We start from the raw sequence: 19,487 nt of genomic DNA on the forward strand, positions 1-19,487 counted from the left end.
TGATGACCCAGTGTACCCAGTCACAGAGTGTAAAAGGACAGTGTGATGACCCAGAGTACCCAGTCCCAGAGTGAGAAACGGCAGTGTGATGACCCAGTGTGCCCAGTCCCAGAGTGTGAAAGGACAGTGTGATGACCCAGTGTGCCCAGTCCCAGAGTGTGAAAGGACAGTGTGATAACCCAGTGTACCCAGTCCCAGAGTGTGAAAGGACTGTGTGATAACCCAGTGTACCCAGTCCCAGAGTGTGAAAGGACAGTGTGATGACCCAGTGTACCCAGTACCAGAGTGTGAAAGGACAATGTGATGACCCAGTGTACCCAGTCCCAGAGTGTGAAAGGAGAGTGATGACCCAGTGTACCCAGTCCCAGAGTGTGAAAGGACTGTGTGATAACCCAGTGTACCCAGTCCCAGAGTGTGAAAGGACAGTGTGATGACCCAGTGTACCCAGTCCCAGAGTGTGAAAGGAGAGTGATGACCCAGTGTACCCAGTCCCAGAGTGTGAAAGGACTGTGTGATAACCCAGTGTACCCAGTCATGGAGTGTGAAAGGACAGAGTGATGACCCAGTGTACCCAGTCCCAGAGTGTGAAAGGAGAATGTGTTCATCCAGTGTACGCAGTCACAGAGCGAGAAAGGACAGTGTGATAACCCAGTGTACCCCGTCCCAGCGTGTAAAAGGACAGAGTGATAATCCAGTGTACCCAGTCACAGAGTGTTTAAGGACAGTGTGATGACCCAGTGTACCCAGTCCCAGAGTGAGAAACAGCAGTGTGATGACCCAGTGTACCCAGTCCCAGAGTGTGAAAGGAGAATGTGTTAATTCAGTGTACGCAGTCACAGAGTGAGAAAGGACAGAGTGATAACCCAGTGTACCCAGACACAGAGTGTTTAAGGACAGTGTGATGACCCAGTGTACCCAGTCCCAGAGTGAGAAACGGCAGTGTGAAGACCCAGTGTGCCCAGTCACAGAGTGTAAAAGGACAGTGTGATGACCCAGTGTACCCAGTCACAGAGTGTGAAAGGACAGTGTGATAACCCAGTGTACCCAGTCCCAGAGTGTGAAAGGACAGTGTGATGACCCAGTGCCCGAGTGAGAAACGGCAGTGTGATGACCCAGTGTGCCCAGTCACAGAGTGTAAAAGGACAGTGTGATGACCCAGTGTACCCAGTCCCAGAGTGTGAAAGGACAGTGTGATAACCCAGTGTACCCAGTCACAGAGTGTGAAAGGACAGTGTGATGACCCAGTGTACCCAGTCCCAGAGTGTGAAAGGACAGTGGCATAACCGAGTCTGCCCTTTCACAGAGTGTGAAAGGAGAATGTGATCATCCAGTGTACGCAGTCACCGAGCGAGAAAGGACAGTGTGATAACCCAGTGTACCCCGTCCCAGAGTGTGAAAGGACAGAGTGATAACCCAGTGTACACCATCCCAGAGTGTGAAAAGACAGTTTGATAACCCAGTGAACCCAGTCCCAGAGTGAGAAAGGAGAATGTGTTAATCCAGTGTACACAGTCACAGAGCGAGAAAGGACAGTGTGATAACCCAGTGTACCCAGTCCCAGAGTGTGAAAGGACAGTGTGATGACCCAGTGTACCCAGTCCCAGAGTGTGAAAGGACAGTGTGATGACCCAGTGTGCCCAGTCCCTGAATGTGAAAGGAGAATGTGTTAATCCAGTGTACGCAATCACAGAGTGAGAAAGGACAATGTGATAACCCAGTGTACCCAGTCCCAGAGTGTGAAAGGACAGTGGCATAACTGAGTCTGCCCTTTCACAGAGTGTGAAAGGAGAATGTGATAATCCAGTGTACGCAGTCACAGAGCGAGAAAGGACAGTGTGATAACCCAGTGTACACCGTCCCAGAGTGTGAAAGGACAGTGTGATGACACAGTGTACCCAGTCCCAGAGTGTGAAAGGAGTATGTGATAATCCAGTGTACGCAGTCACAGAGCGAGAAAGGACAGTGTGATAACCCAGTGTACACCGTCCCAGAGTGTGAAAGGACAGAGTGATGACCAAGTGTACGCAGTCCCAGAGTGTGAAAGGACTGTGTGATGACCCAGTGTACCCAGTCCCAGAGTGTAAAAGGACAGAGTGATGACCCAGTGTACCCAGTCCCAGAGTGTAAAAGGACAGAGTGATGACCCAGTGTACCCAGTCCCAGAGTGTGAAAGGAGAATGTGATAACCCAGTGTACCCAGTCCCAGAGTGTGAAAGGACTGTGTGATGACCCAGGGTACCCAGTCCCAGAGTGTGAAAGGACAGAGTGATAACACAGTGTACCCAGTCCCAGAGTGTGTAAGGACTGTGTGATGACCCAGTGTACCCAGTCCCAGAGTGTGAAAGGACTGAGTGATAACCCAGTGTACCCAGTCCCAGAGTGAGAAACGGCAGTGTGAAGACCCAGTGTACCCCGTCCCAGAGTGTAAAAGTACAGAGTGATAATCAAGTGTACCCAGTCACAGAGTGTTTAAGGACAGTGTGATGACCCAGTGTGCCCAGTCACAGAGTGTGAAAGGAGAATGTTAATCCAGTGTACACAGTCACAGAGCGAGAAAGGACAGTGTGATGACCCAGTGTACCCAGTCACAGAGTGTGAAAGGACAGTGTGATGACCCAGTGTACCCAGTCACGGAGTGTGAAAGGACAGTGTGATAACCCAGTGTACCCAGTCCCAGATTGTGAAAGGACAGTGGCATAACCGAGTCTGCCCTTTCACAGAGTGTGAAAGGAGAATGTGTTCATCCAGTGTACGCAGTCACAGAGCGAGAAAGGACAGTGTGATAACCCAGTGTACCCAGTCCCAGAGTGTGAAAGGAGAATGTGTTAATCCAGTGTACGCAGTCACAGAGCGAGAAAGGACAGTGTGATGACCCAGTGTACCCAGTCCCAGTGTGTGAAAGGATTGTGTGATGACCCAGTGTACCCAGTCCCAGAGTGTGAAAGGACAGTGTGATGACCCAGTGTACCCAGTCCCAGAGTGTGAAAGGACTGTGTGATGACCCAGTGTACCCCGTCCCAGAGTGTGAAAGGACAGAGTGATAACCCAGTGTACACCGTCCCAGAGTGTGAAAAGACAGTTTGATAACCCAGTGTACCCAGTCCCAGAGTGAGAAACGGCAGTGTGAAGACCCAGTGTACCCCGTCCCAGAGTGTAAAAGGACAGAGTGATAACCCAGTGTACCCATTCACAGAGTGTGAAAGGACAGTGTGATGACCCAGTGTACCCAGTCCCAGAGTGTGAAAGGACAGTGTGATGACCCAGTGTGCCCAGTCCCAGAGTGTGAAAGGACAGTGTGATAACCTAGTGTACCCAGTCCCAGAGTGTGAAAGGACTGTGTGATAACCCAGTGTACCCAGTCACGGAGTGTGAAAGGACAGAGTGATAACACAGTGTACCCAGTCCCAGAGTGTGAAAGGACAGTGGCATAACCGAGTCTGCCCTTTCACAGAGTGTGAAAGGAGAATGTGTTCATCCAGTGTACGCAGTCACAGAGCGAGAAAGGTCAGTGTGATAACCCAGTGTACCCCGTCCCAGAGTGTGAAAGGACAGAGTGATAACCCAGTGTACACCGTCCCAGAGTGTGAAAAGACAGTTTGATAACCCAGCGTACCCAGTCCCAGAGTGAGAAACGGCAGTGTGAAGACCCAGTGTACCCAGTCCCAGAGTGTGAAAGGACAGTGTGATGACCCAGTGTACCCAGTCCCAGTGTGTGAAAGGACTGTGTGATGACCCAGTGTACCCAGTCCCAGAGTGAGAAACGGCTGTGTGATGACCCAGTGTACCCAGTCCCAGAGTGAGAAACGGCAGTGTGATGACCCAGTGTACCCAGTCCCAGAGTGTGAAAGGAGAATGTGTTAATCCAGTGTACGCAGTCACAGAGCGAGAAAGGACAGTGTGATAACCCAGTGTACCCCATCCCAGAGTGTGAAAGGACAGAGTGATAACCCAGTGTACACCGTCCCAGAGTGTGAAAAGACAGTTTGATAACCCAGCGTACCCAGTCCCAGAGTGAGAAACGGCAGTGTGAAGACCCAATGTACCCAGTCCCAGAGTGTTTAAGGACAGTGTGATGACCCAGTGTACCCAGTCCCAGAGTGAGAAACGGCAGTGTGATGACCCAATGTACCCAGTCCCAGAGTGTGAAAGGACAGTGTGATGACCCAGTGTGCCCAGTCCCAGAGTGTGAAAGGAGAATGTGATCATCCAGTGTACCCAGTCCCAGAGTGTGAAAGGATAGAGTGATAACCCAGTGTACCCAGTCACAGAGCAAGAACGGACAGTGTGATAACCCAGTGTACCTGGTTCCTGTGTGTGAAAGGACAGTGTCATAACCACTCCCAGAATGTGAATTGTCAATGTGATGGCTGCACCGCCTTCTTTTGTCATATAGTTTTTAACAAAGCTGAATCTTTAGTTTTCTATTTTTGTCCTCGTGTTAATTTTTTCGAGGTTACCTCATGCTTGGTACATACCTTTTGTTTCATATGGTGGATCTCTGATGATTTTTAAGTAACACTTATATTGTGCTGACATTATTATGGAACGTGACTCAGTCAGTGACGGTATCAGACTCGCCATTGTTTCTCTGTTTGGTTCAACTGTGCTGTGTTCCCAGCAGGCTAACTGGAAAGGAAAAAGTATTTCTTTTGTGAACTTCTTGAACTGTTGAACAGCCTCATGTTTGTTTCTCCATTTCATTGACTTGCATGTTATATCCTCTGTCATATTGCCAAGTTTTTTTTCCCAGTGAGAAAGTCACTCACTTCATATTTCACAACACAAAGCAGAACTAGTTCATATGAAAGTTAGGCAGCGGTTGACTTGATCATTTACTTGTTAATTGCTGGTCTGTTTTGATACTGAGTTAAACCAATTTCAGATTTGATCAACCATTATTCTTAAGTAAAGATCCTGTGTAACAACTTCTTGGATAACAGATAAAGCAAAATTCAGTCATTTACCACTGAACTGGAAAAAACCTGTTTATTTAGCAATGGTGATCTTCCACCTATAAAACCAGACTGCGATTTCCTAATTGCCTTGTTACTATGTGCCTAGTAACGAATTCCAAAATGTTTCTTGATGCCTATGTCAGGCTCATAGGCCTATCTTCCTTCTTATCAAAGTGGAATATGCAGGAAACACTCAGCAGGTCAGGCAATATCTATGGAGGGTGAGTTCAGGTTTGTGGACCTTCATAAGAATTGGGAAACGGTTTGAGGTAGAAGTTGTTCAATATGAGGATAAGTTTTGTTAGGTGAATGAGTGTTCATGGAAGAGATCTGGTTGAGCCTCTGTTCAAAGAAGAGGTGGATGGCCTTCAGATCATTATGATGTAGGATGGAGTTATAGAGGGACTGTCCATCCATATTGAAGATAAGTTGTTTTGGACAAGGGAACTGGAAACTGTCAAATCTTCTCAGTTTAATGAAGGGTCCCAGATCTGAAACCACCATCTCTGAAGCCCTCTATTAAAATGATAGTTGTTGATCTTTCATCCCATTTAACTTCTTCAGCACTTGACTACTTTTGTTACTTTAAGTTTCTCACAATCATTAAATACAGAAAATTTACTTGCAAGCACTAAGCTGAAAGAAATTATCTTAAGAGAACAATAAGGTAGACAGAAGGAAAGAAATTTTTGAGATGACAGCACAATACAGCAATACTGTGATAATCCTGCACCATCAAGACTTTGGTTGTGCCCGAATGGCAAATCTACTAGACCACTAAATGTTACTTTTTATTAATAGCCCTCCACACTTTTAATCACTTATTTTATGGCAATACAATAAATAAATATTATCCCATTGTATAATGAAGTTTCAAGTGAATATGGTGAGTATTAAGGAAGTGCAGGAAACAGGGGCCTGCTGAGTTTAGAGGGAGTAAGAAGCGGAGCCCCAATGAGTTTAATAAGCACTGGGACCACGTGAAAGAGAACAGGGTTCAGGGAAATGGCTGGGGGTGCTGGAATTGCTCTTGAAGCTGGCAAAGACTTGATTGGCTAGGATAAACTGTCCCTAGTTTAGGTTAATGGAAAAAGATTCAAAGGAGAGTTGGTGGGTATCTGTGTCAGAGAATAGGTTACAGTGATACAGGGAATAAGATGGCGATTGCTCCCCTGGAAAATGGCATAGACTCAAAGGCCTTCTTAGGTAGTGTTTTTAGTGAAACTGTGTTAGAGAAAGTATGTGACAGTACTCAATGATGGCAGATGAAAATTCACAGAGGGAATACTGTTGTAAAGCATTTCAGATAGGAAGGGAAACAGGTGACAAATGTGCTCCATGAACGCAATGGAAACAGTGAAGTACAAAGCTGAATGAAATGTTGAGTAGGTTTGCTGAACAAAGTCCACAACTGTGACAGCTCTGGGAAATCATTAACAGAGGGAATAAACTACTGAACGCCATTAGAATGTAAATCATGGATGAAACAGTGCTCAGACCAACTTGGTGGGCACCAGGTTCGGTTCTGGTCTCTCCCATCATGAATGCTGAAGTTGGTGAGGCAGAAAGAGACTGAAACATTTGAGATAATCAGAGAGAGGAACCGGAGTTTGTCCTAAATGTAGTCTGGCAAATCATGAAAACTGGGGAAACCTTCACTATTCAACCTGTAAAGGAGATGCTTAAGAGAATGCAAGACAGAAGAAAAAAAGGAAAAGGTGAATCTGGATTCTTACTTTAAATTAAGGGATAAGAAAAAGGGGGTCACTACATTAAACAAACAAAGGCAAATTTAGGGTGAAGGTCAGGAAGTTGTCCTTTTCTGGGAGGTGTGGGGAAGAGAAGAGAAAGAACAAATCCTCAATTGTATTGCTATGATCAGGCAACTTTGTGACAAACAGTATACAGTTAATTGGTCAACATATAAAATTTTTATTGGATGATAAATGCATGGCTGAGGGATTGGAGCAGGGGGCAAGGATCCAGATTTCTGGATCATTGGGACCTCTTCTGCAGCAGGCGTGACCTGGACAAAAAGGACAGGTTGCACTTGAATCCCAGGGGGACCAATATCCTGGCAGGGAGGTTTGCTGAGGCTATTGGGGAAGTTTAAACTAGAATTGCTGCGGGGTAGAAACCGAAATGAAGAGACTGGGGAAGAGGCGGTTGGCTCACAAATAGAGAAAGCTTGTAGACAGTGCGAGAGGGAGGACAGGCAGGTGATAGAGAAGAGATGCGTTCAGACCGAAGGCTTGAGATGTGTCTATTTTAATGCAAGGAGTGTTGTGAACAAAACAGATGAGCTTAGAGCGCGGATCAGTACTTGGAGCTATGATGTTGTGGCCATTACTGAGACTTGGATGGCTCAGGGACAGGATTGGTTACTTCAAGTGCCTGGTTTTAGATGTTTCAGAAAGGACAGGAAGGGAGGCAAAAGAGGTGGGGGCATGGCACTGTTGATCAGAGATAGTGTCACGGCTGCAGAAAAAGTGGATGCCATGGAGGGATTGTCTACGGAGTCTCTGTGGGTGGAAGTTAGGAACAGGAAGGGGTCAATAACTTTACTGGGTGTTTTTTATAGGCCGCCTAATAGTAACAGGGATATCGAGGAGCAGATAGGAAAACAGATCCTGGAAAGGTGTAATAATAACAAAGTTGTCATGATGGGAGATTTTAATTTCCCAAATATTGATTGGCATCTCCCTAGAGCGAGAGGTTTAAATGGGGTGGAGTTAGTTAGGTGTGTTCAGGAAGGTTTCTTGACACAGTATGTTGATAAGCCTACAAGAGGAAAGGCTGTACTTGATTTGGTATTGGGAAAATAACCTAGTCAGGTGTCAGATCTCTCAGTGAGAGAGCATTTTGGAGATAGTGATCATAATTCTATCTCCTTTACAACAGCATTGGAGAGAGATAGGAACAGACAAGTTAGAAAAGTGTTTAATTGGAATAAAGGGAATTATGAGGCTATCAGGCAGGAAATTGGAGGCTTAAATTGGAAACAGATGTTCTCAGGGAAAGTAGGGAAGAAATGTGGCAAATATTATGGGGATATTTGTGTAGAGTTCTGGATAGGTACGTTCCAATGAAACAGGAGAGTTATGGTAGGGTACAGGAAACGTGGTGTACAAAGGCTGTAATAAATCTAGACAAGAAGAAAAGAAAAGCTTACAAAAAGTTTAGAGAGCTCGGTAATGTTAGAGATCTAGAAGATTATAAGGCGATTAGGAAGCAGCTTAAGAAGGAAATTAGGAGAGCCAGAAGGGGCCATGAGAAGGCCTAGGTGGGCAGGATTAAGGAAAACCCCAAGGCATTCTACAAGTGTGTGAAGAGCAAGAGGATAAGACGTGAAAGAATAGGACCAATCAAGTGTGACAGTGGGAAAGTGTGTATGTAACCAGAGGAAATAGCAGAGGTACTTAATGAATACTTTACTTCAGTATTCACTATGGAAAAGGATCTTAGTGATTGTTATGATGACTTGCAGCAGACTGAAAAGCTTGAGCATGTAGATATTAAGAAAGAGGAGGTGCTGGAGCTTTTGGAAAGCATCAAGTTGGATAAGTTGTCGGGACTGGATGAGATGTACCCCTGATACTGTGGGAGGCGAGGGAGGAGATTGCTGAGCCTCTGATGATGATCTTTGCATCATCAATGGGGACAGGAGAGGTTCCAGAGGATTGGAGGGTTGCAGATGTTGTTCCATTATTCAAGAAAGGGAGTAGAGATAGACCAGTGAGTCTTACCTCAGTGGTCGGTAAGCTGATGGAGAAGATCCTGAGAGGCAGGATTTATGAACATTTGGAGAGGTATAATATGATTAGAAGTAGTCAGCATGGCTTTGTCAAGGGCAGGTCGTGCCTTACAAGCCTGATTGAATTTTTTGAGGATGTGACTAAACACATTGATGAAGGAAGAGCTATAGATGTAGTGTATATGGATTTCAGCAAGGCATTTGATAAGGTACCTCATGCCAGGCTAATTGAGAAAATAAGGAGGCATGGGATCCAAGGGGACATTGCTTTGTGGATCCAGAACTGGCTTGCCCACAGAAGTGGTTGTAAATGGGTCATATTCTGCATGGAGGTCGGTGACCAGTGGTGTGCCTCAGGGATCTGTTCTGGGACAGGTGGGTTAGTAAGTTTGCAGATGACACAAAGATTGGAGGTGTTGTGGATTGTGTGGAGTGCTGTCAGAGGTTACAGTGGGACATAGATAGGATGCAAAACTGGGCTGAGAAGTGGCAGATGGAGTTCAACCTAGATAAGTGTGAATTGGTTCATTTTGGTAAGTCAAATAAGATGGTAGAATATAGTATTAATGGTAAGACCCTTGGCAGTGTGGAGGATCAGAGGGATCTTGGGGTCCGATTCCATAGGACATTCAAAGCATTTGCGCAGGTTGACTCTGTGGTTAAAAAGGCATACAGTGTATTGGCCTTCATCAATCGTGGAATTGAATTTAAGAGTCGAGAGGTAAAGTTGCAGCTATATAGGACCCTGGTCAGACCCCACTTGGAGTACTGTGCTCAGTTCTGGTCGCCTCACTACAGGAAGGATGTGGAAGCCATAGAAAGGGTGCAGAGGAGATTTACAAGGATGTTGCCTGGATTGGGGAGCATGCCTTATGAGAATAGGTTGAGTGAACTCGGCCTTTTCTCCTTGGAGCAAAGGAGGATGAGAGGTGACCTGATAGAGATGTACAAGATAATGAGAGGCATTGATCGTGTGGCTAGTCAGAGGCTTTTTACCAGGGCTGAAATGGTTGCCACAAGAGGACACAGGTTTAAGGTGCTGGGGAGTAGGTACAGAGGAGATGTCAGGGGTAAGTTTTTTTACTCAGAGAGTAGTGAGTGCGTGGAATGGGCTGCCGGCAACGGGGGTGGAGGCAGATACGATAGGGTCTTTTAAGAGGCTTTTTGATAGGTACATGGAGCTTAGTAAAATAGAGGGCTATAGGTAAGCCTAGTAATTCCTAAGGTAGGGACATGTTCAGCACAACTTTGTGGGCCGAAGGGCCTGTATTTTGCTTTAGGTTTTCTATGTTTTCCTATGTTTCTATATATCATTTCACAGCTGCAGTTTATGAATTATTCTCACTAAATGCAAATAAGAGAAGAAACTGTATATCAGCTTTTCCTCACCTCTGTGTGTATTGTAGCCATGAGGAAGCAGATGATCACACCTCCTCTCATATTCTGGATCGTGCCGTGCACACTTAGAAGAAATGAAAGCAATGATGAACTGTAAAGAAAACAGAAAGGTGAGTTTGTTACTGACCATCACATATTGGCTGGGAGTCATGCGGTAACGTTTCCCATTCTCTCTCCTCCCTCCAGCTTGTTCTATTCCTTCCTTCCTCTGCATGAACAATGGTTTTAAGGTTTGTTCCATCAATTTTTGTCTCCTTATCTCTGAGGCGTATAATTATCTGTTGCTGAGCTGTGTATAACAAACAAAGCCAAACTGCTGACTGGCCTATGATCTGCCTGTAACAGTACAAACTGTACCCGGGCTAGAACAATTGCAGGACAGCTGTTACACCACAGAAGCTCCAGTTCAACATCGATGAGGATTCTAGCATATTAGAAAAAGACCTACCAGACTAATAACTTTTCAGATTACAGGCACACATCGCAATGTAGCAACACTGGTCTAAGAAGAAGCAGATTCCTCCAGACAGGGAGCAATAACAAGTTGAAGATGTGACCATCTACCTCATGCAGACAGACTGAGGCAGAGGGAGCACCACTGGGCCTCTCCAGCATTCAACACATTGCATAACCCCTGGAACACTGCAGTCACCAAGGACTCTGCTCAGATCCCTCATTAATCAGCAGCCATGATCGATCTCCGATCCACCCCAGATAGTCAGTGTTCTCTTATATCTGTGTGACTAGTTAATTTGAAACTCTGCTGAACTTCCTGTTCCTCAGTTGACACCCTGATGCCCACATCCTTGATTACAGAGCTTGCAATCCTTTGGACATTATATAACAAAATTAGTTCATCTGTACCATTTAGTTCTTGAAAAATGAAGGTGATTTTCCCCTCTCTAACATTTGTAGATTTAGTAAAGAGAACAAGGAAGACAAGGAATTTATCACACCCAGAACCTTCCAGAATTTCCTGGCATCTGAATTTTCAGGTCAACACCTGGTTTTGGACCCTCAGTGAACATGGACCCTCAGAACCCTCGGTGAACATGGACCCAATCGTGGTCTATAGAGGAAGTGGCAAAGAGCCAACTGATTCTTCCACAAAAATGTCCTCCCTATCTGTATTCAAAGGTAATTAAATAGCACACAGTGACTCTCTTGCAACTACCTATCCTAGGAATAATTATGCACACCAAAAATAACTGCCCAAAGAATAGCTACTCTGTAAATAATCCTTAAAATAGTTATAATATAAACAACTAACTAAAACCTACAACAAGGAATAAATAATAAACTCAAGCGATTCTGCAGATGCAACACACACAAAGTGCTGGAGGAACTCAGCAGGTCAGGCAGCATCTATGGGAATGAACAGATAGTTGACATTTTGGGCTGGGACCCTTCTTCAGGACTGGAAAAGAAGGGAGAAGATGCCAGAATAAAAAGGTGGGGTGAGTGGAAGAAGGCTTAGGTAGGGTGGGAAAGTCAATGGCTGGAGAGGGAGGAATCTGATAGGAGAGGAGAATTGACCATAAGAGAAAAGAAAGGAGGAGGGGACCCAGGGGGTGGTGATAGGCAGGTGAGAAGAGGCAAGAGGCGAAGAAGGGAATTTTTCTTTAACCAGAAGGAGAAATCGATATTCATGTTATCAGGTTGGGGATTATCCAGACGGAATATAAGGAGTTGCTCCTCCAGACTGAGGGTGGCCTCACCATGGCACAAGAGGAAGCCGTGGACCAGATTGTCGGAATGAGAATGGGAATTGGAATTAAAATAGCCACCAGGAGGTTCTGCTTTTGGTAGATGGAGTGGAGTTGCTCAACAAAGCGGTCTCCAGTTTACTACGGGTCCACCAATGTAGAGGAGGCTGCATCGGGAGCACTAGACACAACAGGCGACCTCAGCAGATTTACGGGTGAATTGCCCTTCCTCCTGAAATGACTGGGGCCCTGAATGGAGGTGAGGGAGGAGGTGAACTCCAGGAGCAAGGGCCCAGAAGATATCCCACCAGAGTAGACAGTTACAGAATAAAGCTTCCACCACAATGTCCCATCATGCACTTTCAGGACACAGGTTAAATACAGAGTGAAGCTTCCTGTACACTTTCCCATCACACACTCCCAGGGCAAGGGACAGTTAGAGAGTGAAGTTCCCACCATACCATACCATCACACACTTCTGGAGTCAGACATCAGGTGAAGCTCCCTCTACTCCACCACACACTCCCAGGGTCAGACACTGAGTGAAGCTCTTCTACACCGTCCCATCACACACTCTCAGGATGGACTGTTCTGGTTAATTGGTTATTGAATGGAGCTCTTCCTGCAGTCAGTGGAGGTGCCTGTTCTTGCAGTAATCAGAACCTGTGGAAGCCAGCGCCACACATTCTTATAAAAAACAGCACGAGGCCCTCCAGTAGAATGCTGCAGTCATAGCTCTCTATGCTATGATCTGTGGGGACTATTGTCCTGTGTAGGTGCACTGCAGTAGTTTCCTTGCTGTAGGCTGACACTGTGCTGATGCCAGGATTTTGCTGTTGAGCATTCAAATTTTTTCAGTCTTGCATCTAACAAAAGCAGAACATGCATTTGCCTCACATCTCACAGAAAAAGAGGAACTGTCATGGGAGTGAAAGCAAAAGTGGTTTAATCCTTAAGTTGCCTTTTTCAAAAGCTCTTACTAGGGTTGCTCCTTTTTCCACACATTAATGACCCAGTGCTTGAAGGAGTATCAATCCTTTGTGCATCAAAACTCATAGTGCTCTTATTGCTTCAAAAACCTCTCCCTGCCATGGTTCAGCAGGTAACACACTGTACACTGAGTCAGTCTCCACAGACTCAGAGTCTTCAGAACACAATGTATGTGGATATTCCAGTGTAGGACTGAGGGGATGCTGCACTGTCAGAGGAGCTAACTTTTGGATCCAATATTAAACTGAACCCTCATCTGGTATATAGAGTCAAACCAAAACCATCTCCACCCAAACAATTCTAGGCTAGAAATCAGAGTGGGGAGGGAACTTCCTTGTGCTAGAAGGAAATACCACAGGAGCAACCCCACCCCTCAGTCTTTAGGCTTCTTCTTTCCTCCCCCAGTGATACAAATAAAATCAGAAACCCACTCCACAAACTCTAAGGTCTCATTAGGGTGTTCTCCCCAGACCCTCCCATTTCTGGATATGTATTGGAGAGCTCCATGCTGTGTTCTATAAGAGTGCATAGCACTGACTTCCACAGGAGTGCCACCCCTCCCATCCCTGCCTCCACTGACTGCAGGAAGAGCTCCATTCAGTAACCAGCTGAACAGATCGGTCCATCTGGGGCTGTGTGATGGGACAATGCAGAAGGAGCTTCACTCTTGTCTGATCCTGGGAGTAGGTGATGGGACTGTGTGGAGAGAACCATTCTATGTCTGACCCCAAGAGTGTGTGATGGAACAGTGCAGGGGAACTTGAGAGTGTGTGAAAAGACAGTGTAGAGGGAGCTTCATTCTGTGTCTGATATTGTGAGTGTGTGATGGGATGGTGTAGAGGAAGTTTCACCCTGTGCCTGACCCCAGAAGTGTATTATGGGATATCGTAAAAGGAGCTTCACTTTGTATCTGACCCTGGGAGTGTGTGATTAGACCGTGTAAAGGGAGGTTCACTGTGTGCCTATCCCCAGGAGTGTGTGATGGGATGGTTTAGAGGGAGTTTCACTGTGTGCTTGACCCAGGAGTCTGTGATGGAACAGTATAGTCAATGGGGGGTCTGGAACTCATTGCCTATGAGGGTAGGACAGGTAAAAAAAACTTCATCACACTTAGACGGCGTTTGCACATATATTTGAAAATTCATGAACTGCAGGACTACAAACCCAGTGCTGGAGTTGGGACTGGGCTGGGTTCTTTTTCAAACAGCACAGGTACAATGGGCTAAATGGCATTGTGTTGTAAATTCTATCATTGCTGTAATTGCTCAGAACATTCCTTCTGTGAATGAATAAAAAAAGGACCTTTGGATCACAAGGAACTAAGAATTCTTCCCACCAGGTCATTGTATCATCCATAGAATGAGGAAGGAAGGCCTTCCCTTTCAGTAGCGGCATCATCACGCTAGTTCTCCTGCCAGGAAATCTAAACACTCCTTCTCCGTCCATTGGTCTTCAAGTTCTCAGTGTGCGACCCAAATTATACTGAGGGTCTCTGTGCAGAAGTGAAAGGACAATGGAAAATCCAGGAAGGAATTCTCTAAGCCTCATGGTAACAAACAGAATCTTTCAAACTGTTTCTCTGTGCTCTTTAAAAGAAAACGCACCAGAAGAATGGGAAGATGATGCCAGCGAACAATGTGACCAAGGGTAACATCCCTTCAGACAGTCCACAAATCAACTTCTTTCATTTCTTTTTCTTTAAATGCGCTCCTGCTACTGTTGGAGCCTGTGATCTCAATTTTGTTGGTGTATTTTTGGGCTGATTGGGCAATCTGATGCAATGTTTTGAGTGAAGTGTACAGCCTGGAGGCCAAGAAGCCTGGACACGGTGCGTGAGCTCATGATCAACTCCACTTCTACCCAATTAAAGCATCCAGGAAGATTTAAATCATCAGTGTGAGAGCAGAAGGCAAGCAGGTGTTCAGCACTGTCTACCAGCCTCTTGCTCACTGCAGCCAGACTGACTCTGCAGCTGAAGTTAACGAATGACACAGAGCTAGATTGAACGGAACTTGAACTGAACTGAATATGCCTGGACTGATTGGATGATTCGTGGCTTGGTGTTTTATATTCTGTGTTTTTCACTTTTTTTTTGCTGTTAGTGCAGTTTTGTTTTTTTTTTGCACATTGAAGGTTTGATGTTCTTCTTTGAACTAGTTACATGAACAACCATACTGACTGACTACATCACAGCCTGATATGGAAACACCAATGCCCTTGAATGGAAAATCCTTCAAAAAGTAGTGGATTTGGCCCAGTAGATCATGGGTAAAGCCCTCCCCACCATTGAGCACAGCTACATGAAAGGCTGTCATAGGAAGCCAGCATCGATCAACAGGGATTCCCACCACCCAGGTCATGTTTTCTTTTCATTGCTGCCATCAGGAAGAAGATATCAGGTACAGAGCCTCAGGACCCACACCACCAAGTTCAAGAACAGTTACTACCCCTCAGCCATCAGGCTCTTGAACAAAATGGGATAACTTCACTGAATATCACTTGCCCCATCATTGAAATGTTCCCACAACCAATGGACTCACTTTCAAGGACTCTTCATCTCATGTTCTCATTATTTATTGCTATTTATTTAAATTTGCATTTGCAGAGTTTGTTGTCTTCTGCACTCTGGTTGAATGCTCTAGTTGGGTGGTCTATCATTGATCCTGTTAGTTACTATTCTATAGAATTGTTGACAAAAAAATAATCTCAGGGCTGTTTATGGTGACATACATGTAAAATTTATTTTGAATGTTTTTCTTTGTTTTATAGCTATCTATGAAAAAATGAATAATTGCCATAGCACAACACTCCCATGCCCCAAACCAATACTGCATTCATTGCTTCAGGGTTGGGGTGTCCAGATCCTTAAGTTTGGAGACTATTCACAAGTAGGAAGAGAATGTAGAGCACATGATCAGTGCACAGAATATTGGCAAAAAGCCCATAACACTGTTTTGATGTCACTGGCAGAAATTTCTTGAATACACTTAGTGACTGAACAACTAACATTCTCTTGTGAAGAGATTCACCACCCACTGGGCAAAAAGAATGTTTTCTCATCTCCATCATGAACGACAGACTCCCTATTTTGAGACTGTCACGGCCTGCCCACACCACAACATCTCTCCATCTATCCTGTCAGGACTCACAAAAATGATGTATATTGCACAGAGATAATCTCCCATTCTTTGCAACTCAAAGAAAAGCCCAGTCTGCTTAATCTTAATGTTGATGTTTTCATCTGCCCAGATCTTCCCCATCCAGTGACTTATCTGAATATCATCTCTGATTACATTGCCCCCTGTGAACTTCTCTGTCCCTCGTCTCACATCATATTCAATCTCTCTCTATCACCTGCCCCACCTATCCTCTTCTCCCTCTGTGTTTCCCTCTACACCTCCTTCTCCCCATGCAAACCTCTCTATAATATTCCTCCCACGTTGAACCTCTCTCACCCCCACACATTCCTCCCTGTGTGATCCTCCATACAATTGTCCTTCTAACAGCACAATACCCTGGACAACTCCACTCACCACTCCTTTCCCACAGAATCTCCTGTAGAAATGCTTCACCTCTCCATGCACTCCACTCCAAAGATCTCTTCCCCAAAGTCTTTTCCTCATTCTGCTTGTGATGGTCTCTAAAATTTCTCTCCTTGCTTCTCACATGGTGTTCTCTGTAAAGATCCCTCTTTCACCACCATTTGCTCTAAATTTCCAGCCTCCAACCTACAGAGGCATGAGAGAGGAGCTGGGCAAAGTTGATTGGCAGGGGACACTAGCAAGGATGATGGCAGAATAGCAATGGCTGGAGTTTACAAGTCTATACGAAGGCTACCTTAAGAGCGAGAAAACAATTCCAATTGAAGTTAGAGACAAAATCAGATGTGCGTCAGCTCTGGCAGCATTTGCAGACCATTACTTCCTGCAAGGCAAAACCTAACATCATGAATAGCTATGATGTTTCACACCCAGATGAACTCAATGCCTTTTATGCACACTTCAAAATGGAGAATAAAACTATCTGTGTGAATCCCTGCAGCATCTGGCAACCTAGTGATCTTTGTCTCAGAGGCTGACATCAGAACATCTTTCAGGAGGGTGAACCCTCACAAGGCGTCAGCTGCTTATGATGTACTTGGTTGGGCACTGAAAACCTGGTGGGAGTGTTCAAGGACATCTTCAATCTCTCATTGCTGCAATAAGAGGTTCTCACTTGCTTCCAGTGCCCAAACAGAGCAGGGTGAGATGCCTCAATGACTATCACACAGTTGCACTAAAATCTACTGTAATGAAGTGTTTTGAGAGGTTAGTCATGGCCAGAATTAATTCCTGCCTAAGCAAGGACCTGGGCCTGCTGCAATTTTCCTACCTCCACAAGAGGTCTACAGCATATGCAATCTCATTGGCTCTCCACTGGGTCGTGGACCATCTGGACAACAGCAATAACAATGTCAGCTTGCTGTTTATTGATTACATCTCAGTGTTCAACACTATCATCCCCTCATAACTAACCAAAAAGCTCCAAAACCTGGGCCTCTGCAAATGGATCCTTGATTTCCTTATTGGGAGACCACAGTCAGTGTGGATCAGAAATAACATTTCTTCCTCACTGACAATCAACACCAGCGCACCTCAAGGATGTATGCTTAACCCACTGCTCTACTCTCTCTACACCCATGACTATGTGGTTCAAAAGTTCATTTATTATCAATGTATACAGTACGGAATCTTTTCTTCTCCAGATAGCCACGAAACCAAGAAAAAAAAGAACAGCAGCATGATCGTCAATCCCCAAATCCCTCCACACTGCACAAAAAAATGAACAAAAATGGAACAGATACATCGACATCCAAATTCCCCGCCCCTGCACACAAAAAACAAGAATGATCAGGCAAAACAACACAGAATAAACAAAAACTCATAAGACTGAAAAAAGTCCACAGTCCAAGTCCACATCCAAAATGAAGAAAACCTGGGCAACATTCTCCCTCTCCATAGCAAAGTGATCTCACAAACAATAAAAAAAAGCAGTCTCCCCTCTCTGTAGCAAAGTGATCTCACCAGCGATAAAAAAGCAGTCTCCCCTCTCCATAGCAGAGTGATCTCAGCAGCCATAAAAAGGCAATCTCCCCTCTCCGCCAACAGAGGATCTCCCAGCGATAAAAAGGAAGGCAGTCAGCGTTTCAGTCTTCCTTGCCACTTTAATCGGTGAACAATTGAAGCTTTAATCAGCAAAATGGAGTCAAACATCGGCTCATAGTCTTCTCACCGCGAGGCGCTCCTGCACGCTGCCTCTACCTCCCAGAATACCCTCGGCGACCACAAAGCGCTGGAACACCCAAACGATCTCCAAACTGCAAATTGCAGGCTTCAATGTTTCCAGAATCACATTCAAAATGAAAAACAAATGTAAAAGACATAAATGAAGTGAAGTATATGGTTCCATGATCTATCCAGAAGATGTTGACTGAAGGAGCGTTGTACACAGGCGCAATCTTGACCGTAAGTTTTCCTTCCTTGAGTTGTGGCTAGGTATAACTCAAATACTATCTATAAATCTGCTGATGATACAACTGTTGTTGGCAGAATCTCAGATGGTGATGAGGAGGTGTACAGGAATGAGATAAATTGACCTGTTTTGTGGTATCGCAACAACAATCTTGCAGTCAAAATCAGTAAGACCAGTGAACTTCAGGAAGGGGAAGTCGAGGGAACACACACCAGTCCTCATCAAGGGATCAACAGCGGAAAGGGTGAGCTGTTTCAAGTTCCTGGGTATCAACATCTCTGACGATTTATCCTGGGCCCAATGTACTGATGCAACTACAAAGAAGGCACGACGGCGGCTATATTTCATTAGGAGTTTCAGCAGACTTGGTGTGTCACCAAAGACTAGCAAATTTCTACAGGTGTACCATCGATAGCATTCTAACTGGTTGCATTACCGTCTGGTGTGGAGGGGCCACTGCACAGGACTGGAAAAAGCTGCAAAGATCTGAAAGCTTAGCCAACTCCATCATGGGCATTCGTGTCCCCCAGCATCAAACACATTTTCAAAAGGCGATACCTCAAAGATGCAGCATCCATCATTAAGGACCCCCATCACATGCCCTCTTCTCATTACTACCATCAAAGAACCTGAAGACACACACTCAATATTTTAGGAACAGCTTCTTTCCCTCCACCATCAGATTTCTGAACTGTACACGAACCCATGAACACTACCTCAATATTTTTGCTCTCTTTTGTACTACTTATTTCATTTAATTTTTATACATATTTCATATTGTAATTTATAGTTTGTTTTTTATGTATTGCACTGTACTGTTGCCATGAAAGAACAAATGATTCTGATTCTGAGTTAGCCTAACCTCAGTGGTTGGGAAGACGTTGGAGTCCATTATTTAGAATGAGGTTTTGGAATACTTGGAAGCGCACAATAAAACAGGCCGCAGTCAGCATGGTTTCCTCAAAGGGAAATCTTGCCTGACAAGTCTGTTGGAATTCTTTTAGGAAATAACAGGCTGGATAGACAAAGGAGAGTCAGTGGATATTGTTTACTTGAATTTTCAGAAGGCCTTTGACAAGATACTGCACATGAGGCTGCTCAACAAGGTAAGAGCCCATAGTATTACAGGAAAGGTACTAGAATATATAGAAGAATTGCTGACTGGCAGGAGGC

The 19,487-nt window shown here is 45.0% G+C and overlaps 1 protein-coding gene across 4 annotated transcripts in view; it reads right to left on the reverse strand.

The window, feature by feature from the left end:
- The window catches only part of LOC140741190 (calcitonin gene-related peptide type 1 receptor-like), a 159,548-nt gene that overhangs the window by 97,330 nt on the left and 42,731 nt on the right, over nt 1-19,487 (reverse strand). For 2 of the 4 annotated variants that reach the window (XM_073071077.1, XM_073071080.1), the window contains 2 exons: nt 10,099-10,198; nt 4,476-4,626 (listed from right to left, as the gene is read on the reverse strand). In XM_073071077.1, the coding sequence (XP_072927178.1) occupies nt 4,476-4,626; nt 10,099-10,149 (202 nt within the window). In that variant the 5' untranslated portion in view covers nt 10,150-10,198. Of the gene's footprint in view, nt 1-4,475; nt 4,627-10,098; nt 10,200-10,555; nt 10,835-19,487 lie in introns of those variants that run through there. The other 2 variants (XM_073071078.1, XM_073071079.1) reach the window with 2 other exon arrangements.

The sequence above is a fragment of the Hemitrygon akajei genome, chromosome 18 (genome assembly GCF_048418815.1).
Source record: "Hemitrygon akajei chromosome 18, sHemAka1.3, whole genome shotgun sequence".
Lineage (NCBI taxonomy): Eukaryota > Metazoa > Chordata > Chondrichthyes > Myliobatiformes > Dasyatidae > Hemitrygon > Hemitrygon akajei.